Here is a 20,295-nt window from a genome sequence, read left to right on the forward strand (position 1 = left end):
CAAATTGAGCAAGGTGACACAGAAAGTAAGAGCCTGTCCCATTTACAAGGAGAGAGATCATGTTTGGATGAAACTGCTCAAAAGAATACTGGCCATGCACATATGTAAGAGATGGAACTTCTGACCGACAGGAAGAAACATTCCATTTTCTTAAGCTCTTGAAACCTGCGACACACAATTAATTCTGTAAAAGGATATCAAAACAGAAGTTAGTCGTGACTTGTCTGTTAATATATTTGACATGTGCATATAGGTTATCATGCTAGAGACAATGCCTGGGCGCTTCAAGAAATAATAAAAAGAACATCGCATGCAATAGTTTTACTTATTCACTATGTCTAATTCCATTCCCACCTCTTTGTTCATTATTGACTGCTATTGGATGCTGCACTCTAATATAATTTTTTCTAAGAGATTTATTTCATAAGTCAATTACTTGCATCTTTCATTTTCCTATTACACACACACACACACACACACACACACTAGTTTATTCATCTTATAGCCATAGATCATGTTTACTAGGAGCCTAACACCTGCTGGGCAAGGTACTGAGTGTTCTACAGTCATTATTTTATCAATGCTCACAATACTACCAGGTAAGCACTGTTACTATTTCTAATTTACCAGTGAGAAAACTGTGGATAAGTGACTTGCCCTAGCTCACACAATGAGTGTGTGGTGCAGCTGGGATGTAAACTGAGGCAGTCTGGCCCCAGGGCCCTGCTCAGAACTGCTGTGGCACACTGCCTCCTAGAGGACAAAGATACCCTTAACTTCTTCATTCATACGTTCATCAATCTATCCCTTGAAATTTCTGAGTGCATCTACATATCCTGCTCCTAGAAAAAAAGTGAAGACTCTCCCCTCAAAGCAGTAGTTTTAGAGTCATGAAAATTAAAATCAATGAATTATAACATTATTATGGAAAGCAATATTATTCTATATTGTAGAATCTCTACATTATACCCTGTCCATTAATTGCGTTTCCAGAAAAATCTTTCCTATCATGCCATAATACCCAGGTATCTACATTACAGTTTTCACACACAACTATATGCAAAGAATCCACAAAGAAAGGCAAACCTTCTGATCATCAAGATCTTGTTCTAGCTGTAACTGAGCCTCTAAATGTTCCACCTGGGTAGTGACTGATTCTTGTACATCAAGAAAACACCTCTGAGTTGTATTTAAGAGCCTCAGCAGTTGTTTGCTCTGGCTGGGAGATAGATCTTGTGCATATTCAGAAATGAAGAACTGCACATCAAAGGCAGTAGTCTCCAGCTGTGTTTTGGTGTGCCCAAGGTCTTTTAACACGTTCTGTGAACAAAGTGATACAAATTACCAACAGGGAGGTAAGCCGTAATATACAGTTTATATTAACAATGATATTTATTTTTAAGATATGCTTCTTATATCAAGGGACTCAAAGTTTTATTGATATATTTTATTTAGTCAAAAATCTATTCATCATCTGGTAAAAATGGTAATGATGAAATCATTTAAACACTATGATAATTAGTATTACATAAAAAGATAACCCCTCAAGAGTATTTTAACCTTGCCTGCCATATCACACTTCAAATGTAATTCTGACAAAAGGTAAAGATCCAACTTATGTACATTTAGCAAGTTGAAGGAAAACATTAACATTAAAATATTGCTTGCTAATATTCATAGTAGCCAGGCAATTGTGGTCACACAGAAATGAGACTATGGGGAATTTGAAACATAAATTAAGTGGGGCAGAATTTCAGTTTTCTCACTCCCAAGTCAGCAGCCTACTTATCATTCATGAGGCATGCTGTTCAAATTAAGGACTTGGGGGGGAAAGGCATGACAAAATGGACTATGACATAAATACTACTTATGATATATTTATAGGATTAATTTATACTATTATGGATTTGACTAACATGTAAATAAATGCATAAATACAAATCTCAACATGCCAGGGGTTGTAAGAATTTCATAAGCCAGCTGGGATAGCATCAAAATGACATCCACGAAGCTGTGATTATTTTATACTTGTGTCAGCTATGAACAAACATGTCATAGGGACAAAGAAATAATCCTTTATAGCTTTAGCAAAGTCATATTTTTTCTAAACATTCGTCATATTAAATCCATAGGTTTTTAAGTGTGCTTTGCCTTGCTTATTTTGATACCTGCCTTGAGAAACTCTAAACTTTTCTTTACATGTTCAGTGTCTTGAGCAACCACAGTCTCCATGTCCTTCACAGATTTGTTCTTCTCTGATATCCAGTGTGAGAATGACTCCAGCTTGTGCAGAAATTCTTCATGGGAAACAGCTAGTTTTGACTAGAAAACAGAACTGTGTGTTCATTTCTGTTCCTTTCTAAAATTCAGATTCCTACAGATGATGATCCTGTTCTAAGGGCTTAACACTCTAAAAATAAAACACTTTATCTTATAGCTAAATTTTTAAACAATCAAATTTTCCCCAAAACTCAATCTCAGTGTGAACCGTGTTGACACCTACCATTTCACAGTCAATAGCGAGCATGAGGTGTTTCATTCTTTCTGAAGACACATCACTGAGAGAAGAGAAGGCAGTCTCTAAACTGTGGTGGCTCACACTCAGTTCCTCACGATGGTCTCTAGGGAAGTCACTGGGAAGAGACTTTAAAAAGTCTTCTGCTAACTTCATGTCTTTTCTTAAAATAACAGCAATTGGAGCCAATCCCAATTCAAATGTCTGCAAAAAACACACACACAAAACATATATATGTCCCAGAACTATTTAGTGGCAAACACAAATAAAACTGGTATGCAGAACATAAATGTAAAGTGCTCTGCTTATTTTTCCAAATTAACATCAGCCGACTTCCATCCATAACAGGCAGCAGACAATTCTTACCTCTAACTGTTTAAGCTGGTTCTTTAAAGTTTCTAGATTGTTATCCAGAGACTCTTGGTTGTCTAAAGGAGGCTTCATATCCTGAAGCAAAGCCAAATACTCGTGCATTTTTGATGTGTGCTGTAAACACTGCTGGAGCTCACTGGAAAACTAAACACAAATTTGGACATTTTAAATCAACAGGCTCTCTTGCAGATCTTTAGAGCAAATAAAATGTGTGGGATGATTCCCCAACTGTTTCATGCAGTTACTTCCATATGAAATGTAAAGTCAACTTACTTGTTCCATTGAGCTATCTTCAGAAGTCATTTCTTTCGAGCCTGAAATACATTCCAAATGGTCTGGGAAATCACTGCATTGCTCTTCCATCTTCTCATCTCTTGACAAGGCTGATGTACATACAGTAGAGTTTTCTGGTCCAATTTCTGTTATATTTTGTAAATTAAGAGAACCGTGGTTTCCTTCTTTGCTTTTAAGATCATCAAGAATGGGTGGCTTTTCATCCACCATCTCAGGAGTGGTAGATGATTTCTGATTCAAGTTGTCCACCTGTTCTGCTTTGTCTGAGTAGCCATCGGCAAGCAGCTTATAGAAAATATTTTCAAGTTGCAGTGGAACTAGTTTGGATGTAATACCTCTCTTCTCTAGATCATACTCCATCTGAGTTAACTCTTTTATCAATTCAAATGCTCCTGTAATTTTTTGGCTATACTGGTTTTGCTTAAGTATATCAAGGAGAAGCTCAGGCTGAAGATTTGCAATACAGAATGGGTCATCTCTACCCTCTGCTCTTAGTTCTGGTTTATTCATGGGGGAAATTCCAGTACAGTCACTGATCTCAGAGTCGTCACTGGGTACACTAGATGCATCGTTTACCAACTGTGATGTGCTAGCCCTTTTAATTAAGCTTTGAATTAAAATTTTAGTGTCTGTACAGGCTGAAGGTTCGCCAACCTCTTGAGAATTCATGTAACCTTCTTTCAACCTACTTTTTAAGATGTCCTTTACATCCTCAACAAATACCTGAGATAAATCAGGAATCTGAACCTCCTTTTCTTGGGATCCTGGAGACAAGGCTTGTTCTTTTCGTGGCTGTTGCTCAATTATTTCTTTCTTATTGTTCATTTCTAAGAATGAGCAGTCAGTGCTTACAGTGTTACTAGAGTTATCGTTTCTCATTCCAGGGCCTTCCACATTTCTAAGAGTTAAGGCTGAACGTGTGCTTTCATTTCTCTCTGGTGTGAACTGAGGAATTTCTGCTCCTCCTTCTGAGGCACCTTCTTTAGCACAAAGGTAATTCTGTTGAACCATCTCATTTAGATGTGAGTCTTCCTGACTAAGGGTGGCTTTTTCTTTTGCATTATCAACTCCTAATTCTAAGTGTTCTTTCATGGGAGGGGAAGCTATTAGAGTACAACCTGGGATATCCTCACTTGGCTTCAGTATATCTTTTGCTTTTACATTTTTTGCACAATGTTTTAAATAAGTAAACAGATCAAGCTCTTTCTCAGGTCCACCAGTGAATGATTCTTTCTCAATCCTTGTATTCCCTTCAGACAATGTGTCTGAAGTAATGTCACTAATCTCTTTGGAAACTGATGAGTCTAATATTCCTTCAAGATTCTCACATGGAACAGGACTTTCACTAACAATTGTTTGTAGATTCTTTGGTTCATCTTTAAGAGCTACAGTTGCTTTTCTAAGGCTTCCTTTATGATTATGTTCTTCACTGTTTGTGATCTGTGGAAATGGAACCTGACTACTAACTAAATCAAGACTCTCCCTTGCACCTTTACTAGGCAAAAGTTTGAGATGTTTATTGTCTTCTACTAGAGCTTCCATAAGCCCTTCTCCTTTACCTAAGCACATTTTATGAATTGATGTTTCATCTTCTATTAGTATATTGTTTTTGTCATCTCTCTTTTTAATTACATCTCTTCCATTTCCTTGATGATCTTTATCAGTTACAGCGTCTGCAGATGACAAACAGCTCTCCTCAGCGGGTTTTCCTATTAAATCAGGCTCAGAACAAATGATTTGATCAGAACTTAAACTAATAATAGTATTATGTAAAATATCTACAGGGCCAAAGGTGTGTTCTGATTCAGCGTCTTTAATGATAGGCAGCAACATATCCTTAAGGACCATCTCAGGATTCAACAGATTTTCTTTGCTTCTTTCCACCACCTCAGTTGTATGTTCTGGAAAGTTGCCTCTTTCAGTAACTAAGCTACTTTTACTACTTGATTCTAGCTGTAAAACATTTACACTTTGCTGTTTTTCTAAAGAACTATAATTGTGCTTTTTACCCAGGAGAATCATTTCATCGTTACTTTGGTTTACATGGCTGTGTTTCCTTTCATTCGTGGTGGCAGCACACAACTGGATGTCCATGCCTTCAGCCTCATCTTGGCACATGGACTTTTCCTTCGCATCTCCTACTCCTCTTTCTTCATCACCATCATCATCATCATCATCGTTATCGTCATCCTGATCATAACTGTCACAGATACAGTCCCCATAACTTTCTTCATATTGCATAGAATTGAAATGATCAGTATCAGATTTAAACTCTTGTGCAGTTACATATTCTTCGTCTTTTCTCCCCCTCCAACAGCCAGTGCCATCAAATTTTAATGAAGCACTGACGCTCTCTTTCCTTCCTTCAATTTCATAATCAGTCAGTAAGTCAGACTCCTCACCTTCTAGGTTATCTGCACGTTCCCCTTCTGATTTGGTTTCCAGCAATTGTTCATTGGCCTTGGATGAGCCAACTGAATTGAGATGTACTCTTTCATCAGAATCTAATTCAGCTTCCTCCATACCTTTGAGATCATCTGGGAAAGACTGTGCTTTCCCCCTCACTCTTAAACTATCCACCAGTCCTCCCTGAATCACCACAGAATCTTCAACCTCTTTTTGGACATCATAAAAAACACTGCTCAGCCAGGCAGCTCCATCATTTTCCTTCTGCAGGATGGCATAGTCCTCGGGTCGCAGACCATCACAATCATCACTTTCAAGGAGCAGAGAATCGTGGTCATCATCTTCAAACAAGGGAGTATCATAAAAATCATCATCGCTATCAGTGTCTGTTTCTGTGTCCCCCTGCCTGACATCCAGTGGTGAGGTTTCATAGTCCCCAGCACCGGCAGTTTCTTCAAGCAACGCTGTGCCGCAAACAGGAGGGGCACTGGCATGATCGGTGTCGCCCGTTGGTGTTGTGGCATGGGAGTACTCCTGCATTTTGGACTCATTTTGTGTGTCTTCGGGTTTCTGTTGAGTAATAGCATGTAGTTTTTCATCTCCCCCACAAGTATCTGAAATGTATTTGTCACTGTGATATTGTACCTGAGGATCACTATAACCAGTATTTAAAGATTTCTGGTCATAGCCTTCTCCCTTTAAACTGATGTTAATAGCTGCAATTCCTAGAAAATGGTCTTGACATTTTTCTCCCGTTCTTGGACCCAATAACATGGTTTGGTCGTTGGATGGCACTGTAGGGGCTACACATTTCTTTCTATCACTCTCTGCAGTGTATAAATCATTAAAACTTCCCTGATCATTCCTCGATTTATCATGACTTAACAAGGCACTAAGCCTGGGGGAATAGTCAAAGATAGCTGACTCCTCTTCTCTACTATCTTCCATCTCTGTTTCTTTCGAGCCCCAGATTCCACTAGTTTTTGATTTCACAATAGGATTTGCTATCAAATGACTTTCAGGGTTTTGAATGTTTTGAGAATGACTACATTCACCTGCATGTTCATTTGTTTCAACTTGACTTTCATTTCCACAGTTTTTAGGGATATTTTCAGAGTCTGCAAGTCCAGGCTGTGTAAAATAGGATATAGAATTGGGAACATTCACACTGGATGAATCCTTAACTTTATGATCTGTTACTATTAAATTTATGAGGTTTTCTGACTGGTAAAATCCACAGAGACCACGATTTCCCATTTCATTAAACTCTTCTTCTAAGGCATGCTTTCTGTTTTCAGGGATTTCTTGATGTTTAGGTTCTCTACAATGACATTTATTAAAACTACTTGGTGAAGTTATGCTTTCATCCATTTCTTTACTTGGGGTATTATTCGGAAATACACCAGGGATACTTAAGACATCAAGACATTCTCTTACGGGCATGTCCTCATCAAATTTTGCACTACACCCTTCTAGTAGCATACCAACAGCCTCATTCAAGTCTCCATCGTACAGCAAAAGCCTCTGGCCTGTGTTTGCATCCATATAGCTATTTATCATCAAGTAAGACAGGAATAATTTTTTAGTCTGTTCTGAGCTCTGAGTTGCCACTGGCTCTTCTCCATCAAAAGCATCTTCTTCTTGCCTGTAATCGTGGATTGTAGATGGTTGGAATTTACAAAAAGAAAGCCATCTTCTGGCATTCTTACAAGCTTCTAAATCTCCCAAATCTGGCATTTTATCAGGCAGTATTATACTTTTTAAAATCGATGTTGTGTTATTATCTATAATTCCTAGCTGCTGAGCAACATCTAAACCAATGACTTGAGAAGTTTCTGGAATATAAAGAGCAGCTATTTTCTGCCTGCCATTCAGGATTTTGTATGCCAGTTCATTTGTAATCAGCTTTTGCTGCAGGGAAGAAGATGTGGGAAATATTTCACCAGAGTGAGGCCAGATGAGTCCAACGTAGCCTCGCTGAGCCTCGAGAACCAAAAGAGCGCTGCTCGAAGTTATCAAGTCACACTGGACTGCCTCATCTACAGTCAAACGTTTAGCAGGGTTTGAGTGGATGATCCCACCGGTTTGAACCTGATATGTTAGAATGCTGTTAGCAGTATCTCTGTCAATCACCCCTTCTGCCACAGCTTCTTCAACAGTCATTCTCTGACCAGAGTTGCAATGGATCAGACCTCCCGAAAGAAGCTGTGCACCTAATAACCTAAACATGGTTTCTCGGTCTATGAGACCTTCATGAGCTGCCCTTAAAATGCTAATGTTTCTTCCACATTTTAATGTGATTCTGCCTCCCTCTTGTGGTCTCACAGGTAGAAGCCGCAATCCAGTGTTTTCCTGTAAAATACTTCTTTCTATAATACCCGTTAAAGACACCTTCTCAGAGGTACATGGATCGATAAGATCTTTGCACATATTTTGCCTTTCCAAGACTTTAGAAAATAATGCTGAGGAAACCACATTCTGTTGGAAAGCCTCCTGTAGGGTCAACTGTTCTCCTGTGACTGGAATAACCAGAGAGCCTGTGGAAAGCAGTATCTCAAGAACTCTGATGGCCATGGATTCTGATACCAAGCCTTGAGCCAGAGCATCCAGCACTGGAATTGTGGTGGAAGACACAGCAGAAATAATCTCCTTTGCTTGATTTAGTTCTTTGAGGTGGCACAGAACTTGTTCATCAATGAGTCCATGGCTTTTGGCACCTCTGAGGTCAAAGCATTTTCTTAATTCTGGTGAAATTAGACCAGAAACCATTAGCTGTGTCTCAAGCAACCTTATTCCTGTGTCATAGTCAATAAGGCCTCTTAAAACTGCCTGAAAGACTGGAAGGACTTCTCCAGTGGTCTGATCAATGGTGCCTGCAATCACTTTATCCAGCTGAAAGGAAAATAAAAAATTCTCAGGTCAGTCTGTGATTCAAGGGTGGGCAGAATTTCATTAAACTTAGTGTGCATTTTTTTAAATAAATAATACACTTCAACATAAAAATCCTCTACTTACCAAGGCGTGGCAATGCTGTGAATGTTAGGCAGCTCAAATGCACAAGTGATCTATGTCAGTGATCTATTCAACAGCACAGGATATGATAAAAGCTTTGAAAACAACATGCATCTGTGAATTGAAAACTTAATATTGTGTACCTTGACAAGGTTAGTGAAGACACAACAGAGTAAATGACGACAGTGAGGAAACAGAACACATACCTAGAAGGCAAACCATGCTTTCTGTAATTGGGTGAGATTAGTCTACTAACACGAAAGAGAGCATCAAACCCCATGCTATTGATGTTTACAGCATACGGACTTCTTCCCAGATAGTCAAAAATGATGAACCAGAAAAACTGTTACATAACCCCAAAATGTGACAAATAGTGTGTACAGTACTCCAGGGAGTAAGGGAATTGAATACAGAGATAACTTTTTGAACACTGAATATTGTGTTAAATATTGTGACTATGTATTGTGAAGTTTTAAAAGCTTAAGGGGAGGCCAAATTTTAAGTGATTTCTGTTATAGAGAATGCTAGGGTATCCTCATTATAATATATGGCCCAGTGTTACTCAAAGCTCATGGATATCTCTGAAAATCAAACAAATTCCATAAACTCCAACATCACCTTTACAGATGACTCAGAGGCTATTTTATAACATCATATTCACTAGTAAAATACCTAATGTAGCAGTAGAAGAATGGCTTCTAAAGAGAAGAGTTAGAAAAATGAATGATTCTTTCCTTTCACCATGCAAGGCAGAGATTAAGATGTCATAGAAACTAACGACAGCAAGTGTAAGATTGCATTTAATAAACAACACTGAAATCTCCAAATACTTACATAAACTCCATGTTTTTCCCATGTACACAATTCAAGGTCATTTCTTTACCATTGACACACATTGCTACAATCATGCAATAAAACTAAGAATCTTGAAATAGCCTCATGTTTTAATAATATTACCTTCTCCTCTACCTTTACATCTCCTATGGTTTGTGAGTCTTGTAGTTGTTTCAGAGAATCACTAAAGAATAAATTATAACTTTCTTGAAGAGCTTTCATTTGTTTTTCTAATTCATTTCTTTCTTCATCTGTCATTCTAAAATAACCAGAAAGTATGAAATGAGGAGTGCAAATCTTGAAGTGATAAAGACGATGTACTAGGCTCAATGATTTTGTAAAATACTTTTCTAAATGAGTACACAATCATAAAACGAAATGTAATCTCATATACAGATTGCTTAGGTCTAAGAATGGCTGTATATGGAAATTAAGGATGGCCCTGAACACATTTAGGAATCCTTCTCTTGCCTAAAAAAAGGGACTGAAGGAAAGGGTGTAAACTAATATATCAGCACCTCCCCAGCAGATATACGTTTCTAAAATAACAATAGCTGTTATCTGACAGAAGGAATTTAGCATTGTTAGTCCCAACACGGGAAAGGGACTATAAGGTACCATTACTCGAGATGAAACTTGTTGACACTAAAGAATGAATAGAGAAGAAATCAATCTGATTCTCTCAACATTGATGTTTCTCTCTCTCTCTCTCCCCCTCTCCCTTCCTCTCTCTAAAATCAATAAAGACATATTTTAAAAAAGAAAGAAATATATTCTTCTGTGATGGTCAGAAGAATATATTTACACACATTTTCCAAAAGGTAAGTCTCAGCCACTACTACTTATATTAAGACGTGGCTTGGAGTCTTCACAATTCACTAGCTATTTACTGATCCTTAACCTCTCTGAGCCTGTTTTATTATCAATAATATATGGGGATAATAAGTACCTTTCAGGCTTTTGGTAAAGAAAGACTGAAAGTGACTAAAAAGGACAATTACTTAAATTGCTAAATGTATCATCTCATGTTGTTATATTACTAAGTAAATTTGTGATTGAGTTCCATTTCTAAACTCTCAACTAAAATTTACCATCTTCTATTTTGCTGAACGTTTTTAAGACCACTTTCGTACATCGAATAACAGGTTAATGAAAACCAACATACTTGTCTCCATGTTTAGCCAAAAATAGCTGCATTGTTTGAAGTGCCTCAGATAACTGTTCCTTTTTGGTTAATATTTCTTCACTCGAAATCTGCAAGGTAAGGAAAACATATTCAAACTCAGCCGTCATAAAAACCAACAGTAATTTTTTAAAACGAATCAAGTTTTCATCAAGACCCAAATGATATCTATTTTCTGGGGGACCCAAGCCAATAACCCATTACACATGATCAGATTAAGAGGGCCTGGATAAGAGGAGTACTTTATATTTAGAATGCATGATTAAGGAAAGCCTTATTATTTCATGAGGAAATAATAATACAGCATTATATGGTTCTCGCATTTGTCCTGGCTCAACCATGAATGAAGAGTGCCTTAACATCTCAAGTGGCCAGAGGCTCAGCACTGGCCAAATGTTATCCTTGTACCCAAAAATATACACAAATGAAGAACGCTACTCCCAATGACTATCTTCCTTCCCCCAAGCTCCTGGACACAATCAATGCTCCTTTCGAAAAAATTATGGTGACAGCGTAATCTGTATGTCTACAGATCAAGATTAAGTAATTTTTATTGCTAAGATTTCACTTGCAAAAGTTGCCTGTGATGGTCAAAAGAATAAAATTGATCTGTTTGAAATAGCAAGCAACACTTTGTCCCGATTCCTCAATGTATCATTTCTGCATATCTAACATCAGAAATCAATTGCCATCCTTTTAAAAAAGCAGAAATGAGAGTAAATGATGGGCCAATGTAAGTGTATCTTTCCCCTCAATGTATTCTATTTAGAATCAATTTAAAGTCTATTTTTCAAGGTTACAGGTAATAAGGTGACCATGTTGATATTTTGAAAGACATTTGTTATTCACGTCAAATTGCCTTAAATTCCTTTATCAAGTGTTATTAGAGATTTGCAATTTAGGCCACAATCTGCATTAAAAAAGTATGTGTCTACTTTTATGTCCAATAGGTCTAAAACTGATCTAGTAATATTTTGGAGAGTTTAAAACTACAGAATGAGAAAATACTAAGAGTTTATAATTCACATTTCTCAAAAGAAACTTGTTCTCCCAAGATACTCTTGCTAAGTTCTTGTCCGTATTGTGATTATTTTCCTATTTGACAAGTGTTGGGGCCGGGGGGGGGGGGGGGTATTTTAAACTAAATATATGCATAACATTACTTTGAAAGTTTTGCATTTAAAACACCAAATGTAATTGCTTTCCAGCTTCTTATTTCTTCCACACTATATGAAATACAGTATGCAAGGCTATGAGCAAACATGGCTTTATTTCATTGAATAATCAAGTATATATCAAGGTCTGTAAACTTCAAGGGGGAGCCCCAGATAAAGTACATCTGCCTCATGCCATAGGGAAAATTAGGCAAGACGGTGAAGCTTCCCCCTATTTAATTATGTCTGCAATGTCAACTGATGACAAGTGAGTACTGATGCAGAGCTGGCAGAGGAAGCTAATGATAGCTAATAATTGCCCCTAAAATTTTCAAAGGTCAGGCAGGGGTAGTGTAGGAAAAGTTGTCAAGAAAAATGCTGCTTAACTTGGTGAAAATTTTTAAAAACGCAGCTGCAATTCCAGTGCTGTCAGCAGCAGCAACAATAGAATTTACACCTTAACGACCAGTGCCGTTAGAGCTTCAAGGGGAGGCAGGGGCTGTCCAACAGACACCACGGAGCACTGACATCACAGGAGCTGGGGCTAACCCCTAATGCCAAGTAGCTGGGGTACAGAAGGCAGCCCACAGAACTGAATAATTAATTACGTAAGGAAGGGAATCTAGAATTTCTAGTGATTGACTGGAGAGCATTTCTTCATAAACCAGAAAAGGTCCAGAAAGGCACAACTAAACTCAATCCTCAAAAATGTTAAATCCTAGTTGGTATTTTTGTAATTCTTGGAAGTTCTGTTTATATTTGTTAGGAATGAGACAGCACACATTTGCGATATGAAGTGCATGGATTTACCCTGGGCACAAAACAGGATGACTGCTCTTCGGCATTGCTCATCATAGTAATCAAGAAGCAGAGCTCGCCCGCCGGTTTGCTCAGTGGTTAGAGCGCCGGCCTTCGGACGGAAGGGTCCCGAGTTCTATTTCGGCCAAGGGCATGTACCTCAGTTGCAGGCTCAATCTCCAGCCCTGGTCGGTACGAAAACAGGAGGCAACCAATTGATGTGTCTCTCTCACATCCATGTCTCTCTCTCTCTCTCTCCCTTCCACTCTCTCTGAAAAAGCAATGGAAAAAATATCCTCAGGCGAGGATTTAAAAAAAAAAAAAAAAGCAGAGCTAACCATTCAGAAAAGCAGCACAATATATTAGTTTACTAATAATGAGACTAATATATATAGCTCAGGCTTTGGAATCAGAAACACCTTCTCATGCCTGCCACATACTGTGATTCATTGGGCAAGTTACTGAACCTCTCTGATCCTCACTATAACTGCCTATAAAAATGGGTGGGGGAAATTAAGGTAAAGAATTGAACTTTTTTTTAGGTGGACTGTATCATCTCAGTAAATTGTATCCACTATGATTATTATTAACCAGGACCTCAATGAATACCTTTTGCTTAGAGAAGGGAGATTTTCCAGCCTTCTCTCCATCTCTCAATGTCTTGCTGATATTTGATACCCATTTCTGTAATTCTTTGGCTTTTTCAACATGCTCTTTCTTTTCTTCTTCCAGTGACTTCTGATAGGTGTAAGTAGTAAAAAAAGATATATTCCAGTAAGTGACTGAGCTTTGAAACTCACCTCTCCACAGAAAACAAGTGTAAAAATGTGTTTTTATCACACACAGGTTAATGAGATCTTTTATTCATTCACTTAACCATGCTTATCACGTCACATAGCAAAGGTACTTCCAAAATGTTTATGGTAGCAAAGGAAGCTGTCACAAACATTCTTTAATGATCAGCCTAATCTCCCAGCTGGCTATCAATATGGCAAATAAAAAAAACTCGATTTTATTCATGAAGCACTAGAAGATCTCTGAATTGCTGCCTTTGCATTAGCATTACAAACACAACTGTCTTGGCAGGAAAGTATGAGAAGACAATGGAAAGCCGAAAGAACAGAGAATGTGTACACATATTTGAAAAATACACAGAATGAAGAAAAATCTTTCCCCCTCTTCCAACACACAACCCATTCATCATAAAACTAGAAACAGGACATTGTGGTAAACATTTAATATGTAAAGAAGGTTACTACAACAGAAAAACTAAACACTTTTTCATTTTTCAAGGCAATCTGAAACACTGTAGCCTCAGGGATGCTGGGAAAGAACTGTACATCTCTCTCTTTGATTCCATAGTGCTTTTTTGGAGTGCTCTTTCAGTGAGTGTATGGGATCATTTAATAAAGAGGAACCCTAACATCAGGCTGGATCTCTTCAGTGATGGAGCGTTCTAAAGAAAGGATCCTCTGAACCTGTTGTTCATCAAGCTGATATTGCACTCTAAGTAAAATACTCTTATTTTTAGTGTGGGCAAGATTGAAAAAAATTAATCTTAAAGCCAAATGAAGCCAGTAAATCTTTTGTTATTTTCAATTTAAAAATTATCCTCCTTTCTGAACAGTCAGCTATTATTTCCAGCCCTCCAGAAATAAATACTGCTTTGAGTATGCGACACGATTACTAGAGTGTATATTTAACTTGTATCATTGTGCCCTTCAGATCCATGAGCCAGACAGCATCACTCCTGTGCGCAGTTACTTCGACATGTCCTACTGTGAAGAATAATACAGGCTAGAAATCCCTGTCATCAAGGGTTCGGATACTTCTAAGAGTTTAAGTCCTGTGTGGAAATCAAAATCAGCTTTTTCTAAGGCTTCTTTATAGGTCAACTTTCTTTTTGTTTGGGGACATATTATACTTCTGACATAAGACTTTTGATCTTTGAGGTTTGTTGCAAGGAAGACATCTATAATACCTACTTGGAGAGCCTCTTCTATTGACAAGCGGGAGTGACCCTGTGGCTCTATCAGCCCCCCAGTCAAGTACTGAAACTCCAAACATCTGATTCCCATTTCCTTACTGATGATATTTGCTTTAACAGCTCCCATCACTGACATCGATTTGTTCGTGACTGGATGGCCAATCCCTGTGATGACTAATTCGCACTGTCGCAGCTGCTGGGCAAACCCCTCGTCAACTAGGCCTCTATGCAAAGCTTCGGCCACCCGGTACCTTTTGCCAGTAAGGGGATCAATTATCCCCCCTGTACTGACTTGGGCTTCAAGGCATCTGAGGGCAGTAATCCGATCAATCAGATTTCTACGGGAGGCCTTTAGGACAGAGATCCTTTCTCCACTAGAAGTCAGCCAATACCCTGCAATAGGACTATGCAAATCCTTCTTGGGAACCAACCGGCTCAGCAAAGAATCGGCAAGTTCTGTAAGTGTGATGAGGCCTTCCTGATACTTTTTGACGAAGGCTTTGTCAAGTGTTCCCTGCTCTACAGCCTCATTAATATTGAACTGCAGTCCTGTTTTAGCATCAGCCAGCATATGAGAAGGATGGCCATAGGATTCAAAAAACGTGGCTTCCCTCCATTGGTATTGCTGCCCTGAGAGCTCAAGATAAGTACTTTTTTCAATTATGTTTCTCTGGAAAGCCTCATATGCAGTCAGTTCTGCTCCTGTCTTAGTATCTACTACAGAAATCCTATGAGTTTTTGCTACATTGAGATTGGAAATGTTCCTCTCCCCGAATGGAAACAGGAAGCACTGGCAATCTACATCGAATACACACATTCGCAGTAATTCTGAGTAATACAGAGCTTGCTTGTTATTGGGGTTAGGAAAAACTCTTGTGTTGCTTGATGGTTCATGTAAAAACTGGAGGATGGCATTATTTAACAAACCTTGCTGCAGAGCAATTTCTGGTGGAACACGGATGCCTCTCACAGGGTCAATGATGCCCCCACTGGCAATCTGGGCCTCTAAGATATGTTTACCTTTTTGTCTGTCAAGCACTCTATTTTCCATAGCTTGAAACACTGACAAAGTCTGAGAATTATATGAATATCCCAAGGCTGCCTTCTCTGCCTCAAGGAGCCTAATTCTGAACTCGGGGTCAATAACTTCTTTAAGGATTGCATCTTCAACAGAATACGTCTGACCTGAAATGGGATCGATTATAAAACCTGTTGCAGCCTGAGCTTCTAAAAATGCTAAAGCGATCATTTTGTCTATTATGATTTTCTTGGCTGCTGAGGCAAATGAAATCTTCTCTTTTGTAGATTCTAGATAAAGCCCTGCAATTGAGGTGGCTTTTGTCAAAAACTTGCTAAGAGTTTTCTGAACTTCTTCAACAGTCTTAAGACCAAGTCGCAGCTGCTCAATTGTTTTCATGTCCAGAAGCTTAGCCTCAACCAAATGCCTGGCAGTCACAGTATGCCGGAGCCCTTGGAATGTAAATTCATCGTCCCTAACCAGAGACGAATGATCGCCATCAACGTTCTGGAAGGTCTCTGGTTCTACGCCTCTCTTAAGAAAATCTCCTCTCTTCAGTCCAAGCATCCATTCTTCAGCACTGGAAACGGGGTTCTTTTCTTGTTTTAATGTCGTGATTTCTGTATGCATATCATACTGCTTGTTCTTAGCTATCTGTAACAGGAATTTATAAGGCATTAAAAGTCACCTAAAGAACATTATGTCGCTTTACCCATTCTTAATCCAAATACAATTCCTAGAATAGCAAAGATAAGAGAAGAAAAATGTCAAACTAAAGAGGGTTCAGGAACAAGTAATATACTTTCACCGTCTACAGCTTACTTTAGATGAAAATTAAGGTATTAAAATGGTATGAAGGTGAAAGAATTAAGCAAAATAATAATAAACCCTCATAGACAACCAGAGGGAAAGCGGGGTGGGAGGAGGTAAGAGAGGGTAAGTGGAGAATAAACGGTGAAGGAAGAAGACTTGACTTTGAGTGATGAACACACAGTACAATATACAAATGATATATTATAGAACTGTACATCTGAAACCTATAAAATTTTATTAACCAATGCCACCTCAATAAATTTAATAAAAGAGAGAAAAAAAAAGACAGATGAAATTAGTCTAGAGAACATCTTAGAAATTAAAATAAACTACTTAGTTTTTCTAGCCTTTTTTATGGGCATATTTTTCAGACTATAATCCCATAGATATAACAGTATAACCATTATATCTGGGTATTTAATCTCAAACATTTAAAAATTAAAGACTGATAATGTGTAGTAAAGAATCAAGTAAATCACTAGAAAACAGTACCATTGTTTTCTGTCAGAATATCGAAGAGCCAGTCACATTTAACATTATTTTTAAAAAAATCTGGTCTGGCAGAGAAAGGAAACAAGAGAGGAAACTTAATATAGGTAGCTGATAAAGTCTCAGAATCCAGATTATACCTCTAAGGGTGCCAAAAGCTTCACCAGGTCCACTTCACACTTGTCATCTTGACATCTCATAGTTGGTCTGGAATTGTACAGAGTGTGATCTCTTATCTTCTCTATTTCTGATAGTCTCGAAATAGGGTTTTTCTCATCAAAAGTTATCTGCAATTCAGTGCTTGTTTGAGAAAAATACTCAGAGTAACACTGCTGGCTTTTCTCTTTCTCTGGTGGAGCCCTGGATGGCCAGCACTGGGAGTCCTTTTGTTCAACAACCCGATGTTGCCATTTGTCTTCCAACTTCTGTGGTTCTTGAGCCCATCTCAAGAGAGGAGATCTGGCTGTTGGGTGAGGCTGTCCTGTGTTCCTAGAGGACAGGTCCCTGGAGTATTGACACTCCTTCATGGCCGCCTCAAAATCTGGTTTGAAGGTATAGTCTTTGGCCGGGCTCTTTTTCTGGATTTCACACTGGAGCAAAACTAATTGGTGCTCGTGTTCCTTCACCTGTTGATCCATTTTTTGCTTCAGGTTTTCAACCTCCCGCTTCTGGGCTACCAGCTCCTCTTCAAGTTTCCGGCATTTCTGGTAATGATTTGCTTCCACATTCTGCCCTTGTTGGATGTGCTCGCGATACTGCTGAAGCTGTCTTTCAAGTTCTCGAATAGTTGTTTCACAGAGCCTAGCATTCTCTTGGGCTCTGCAGTTTTCTTGCTGAAGAGAAACAAAGTCGAGCTTGATGCCTGAAATGTCATTTTCAGTGATGACTTTGGAGCCCATTAATTTTTCCATCTTTTTCCGAAACTCCTCCGCCGAACGTTTGAATTTATCAGACTCTTCCTGAAACAAGACCATCTTTCTGTGGATCATCTGCTCCTCTATGGTCTTTAAGTGCAGCTCGTCTTGTACCCTTTTCAACCTGTTATTTAACTCCTGGACCTGAGCTTGCTGGAGCTGCACCTTCTGCTCCCCTAGTCGCTTTTCCTCTTTGGAAGCATTCAGCTCGGCGTTCAGATTTCTGACCTCTTTCTCAGTGTTCTGGATGATAATGTTCTGATGGTCACACTTTTGCTTAAATTCACTTACTAAATTCTGACTTCTGGCCAGGTCTTCTTCTAGGCATTTGATTCTTTTATGGAAATCCTGCTCTGTTTTCGTCTGCTTATGCAAGTGTTCGTTGGTGTTGCGCAGCTGATCTTTAAAAGCATCTGCCTGAATTTTCAGGGCTTCGCACCTCTGCTGGATAGCTTGTTTCTCTAAAACCACGCTGGTCGATTCCGCCTGAATTCTCTGCATCGCCAGCTTGGTTTCATTATTCTGCCTAATGAGCTCATCTACTTTTTGTTTTTGCATTTCTGCACACTTATTACTTTTCTCCAATTCTTCCTTAAGCTTTTGGATTTTACCGTCGTTTTCTTTCTCAGCCTTAATATTCTGAAGCAATTGCGCGTGGCTTTTCTCAAATTGCTCCTTCAGATGGTCTGACTTCCTCTGGCAGAGCCGCATTCTTTCACTGGAGACATCCTTCTCATCCGCAAAGGAACCCACCTGCGACTTTAAATGCTGGATACTCCTCTCGGTCACGGCGTGCGTCCTGGTGATGCTGTCCACCTCGCGCTGCAGTTTCCCCTTCTCCTGCTGCAGCGACTCTAACTGGACCTCGTAGCTGCGCTTCACTTTCTTCAGGTCGTTCGCCTCCTGCATGACTTCTTCGGCTTGATCCGAGGTCTGGTTCAAGCGCCGCCCCAGTTCCCGGAGCTGCTGAGAATACCCCTCCTCGGCCTGGTCCTTGCGCTCCAGCTCCAGCTTAAGGCCCCGGAGGGCAGTATTGGTCTCGTCCAGCTTTTCTTTCAGCATGCGCGCCTTCTCCTCCGACGAAGTCTTTTCCAGCTGGAGGGCGTTCAGCTCGAACTTCAGCTCCCGCACGTCTTTCTCCGCCTTCCTGTTGGCCGCCATGAGCTCGCGCACCCGCTCCTCCAGCTCCTCGGGCGCGCGCCTGTGCGGGAGGCCTCCTTCCACCTGCTTTATCCGCGTCAGGAGCGCCTCCTCGTCGTCTCTCTTTCTCCTTAGCTCTTCCAGGAGCTGGTTTTTCTGCTGCTCCAAGCCGCTGAGGCCCGAGCCCTCGCTCTCCAGGCAGCCGCGGGGGCGCCCCTCCCCGGCCCCGCCCCGCGCCCCGGCCTCCCGCGCCAGCCGCCGCACGCGCTCCAGCTCCCGCTCCGCCGCCTCCTTCTCGCGCGCCAGGGCCTCGAGCTGGCGGCGGCACCGCTGGGCCTCGCTCTCGGCCCTGAGCTTCTGCAGCGCGATGTCCTCCGCGGTGCGCTGCTGCTTGCGCAGCTCGTGCTCCGCGGCCTCCCGGACCCTGGGGAGCTCCTCCTCCGCCCGGGACTTCTGCGTCCTCAGCTCGGCCACCATTCTCTCCAGCTCGCCGATCTTCCCCGTGAGCTTGCAGTTCTCGACCGCGGTGGCCTTCTGGCGCTCAAGCAGGTCCGAGTACGCGCCGTGTTCGCAAGTCTCCCTGCACCTCTTCATCTACGAGAGACGTTTAACAGTGTCAAACCCGGTCTGCTCCGATGCAGCTGCAAAAACCCTGATGCCAGGCTCATGAAAGGCTGACAGAAGCTAAAGGAAACCCGAATGCAGAAGAAGCACTCTCACCACCGCCACCATCACCACCGCCACCACCTTCAGGGAGGAAGCTTCCGACAGCCAGCAGAAGACAAAACCCCTTCGTCACAGGTTTTCTAAAGCACAGAACACTTTTTGGTTTTGTTCGGTTTTTGGTCTCTCAGAAATAATCTGGTTGTAGAAATTAGCTGGCCCAGGATTTCACAGCCAGCAGGGACCTTCCACAACATGCAGCGCACAGATGAGGAAACTGAGGTCCGGGGAGGCTGGGTCATCTTGAAACTTTCAGGACAGTGCTCTTTCTGCTCTCGGGCTCAACTTAGTCCGGGCTGGGAACATACAACACACAGGAACCGAATGACATGAGAGAAGCTGGTTTTCCGTATCTAGCCCAATGGAAGTGAAAAATGATGTTTACATCCCCTTGTTTTACGGTTAAAGAAACAAAATACAGGACTGTGGAACAGAGAGCCAAACCGAGAAATAATACTTAACATGGGAAGGAGGAAAATTGTACAAAAACTTGTAATTTCTAAAGTCAAAATTTTTTCTTGTTTATATTTATTGCCATATGATGACAATTATCAGAATTGCTAATGCAAAGGCAGCTACAGTCCCCTGGTGGCCTCAGAAAAGACGTGCTTCACATACTCACAGATGGTGCTGCTCTCGTTAA

The 20,295-nt window shown here is 40.3% G+C and overlaps 1 protein-coding gene across 6 annotated transcripts in view; it reads right to left on the bottom strand.

Annotated features, from left to right (window-relative positions):
- Nucleotides 1–20,295, bottom strand: part of DST (dystonin) — a 399,279-nt gene that overhangs the window by 122,144 nt on the left and 256,840 nt on the right. For 4 of the 6 annotated variants that reach the window (XM_087817457.1, XM_087817454.1, XM_087817453.1 and 1 more), the window contains 3 exons: nucleotides 13,178–13,306; nucleotides 10,599–10,687; nucleotides 9,557–9,692 (listed from right to left, as the gene is read on the bottom strand). In XM_087817457.1, the coding sequence (XP_087673583.1) occupies nucleotides 9,557–9,692; nucleotides 10,599–10,687; nucleotides 13,178–13,306 (354 nt within the window). Of the gene's footprint in view, nucleotides 1–1,086; nucleotides 1,321–2,172; nucleotides 2,323–2,503; nucleotides 2,720–2,881; nucleotides 3,032–3,160; nucleotides 8,480–9,556; nucleotides 9,693–10,598; nucleotides 10,688–13,177; nucleotides 13,307–13,398; nucleotides 16,228–17,015; nucleotides 19,524–20,295 lie in introns of those variants that run through there. The other 2 variants (XM_087817456.1, XM_087817455.1) reach the window with 2 other exon arrangements.

Source organism: Miniopterus natalensis, chromosome 5 (genome assembly GCF_054644295.1).
Source record: "Miniopterus natalensis isolate mMinNat1 chromosome 5, mMinNat1.hap1, whole genome shotgun sequence".
Lineage (NCBI taxonomy): Eukaryota > Metazoa > Chordata > Mammalia > Chiroptera > Miniopteridae > Miniopterus > Miniopterus natalensis.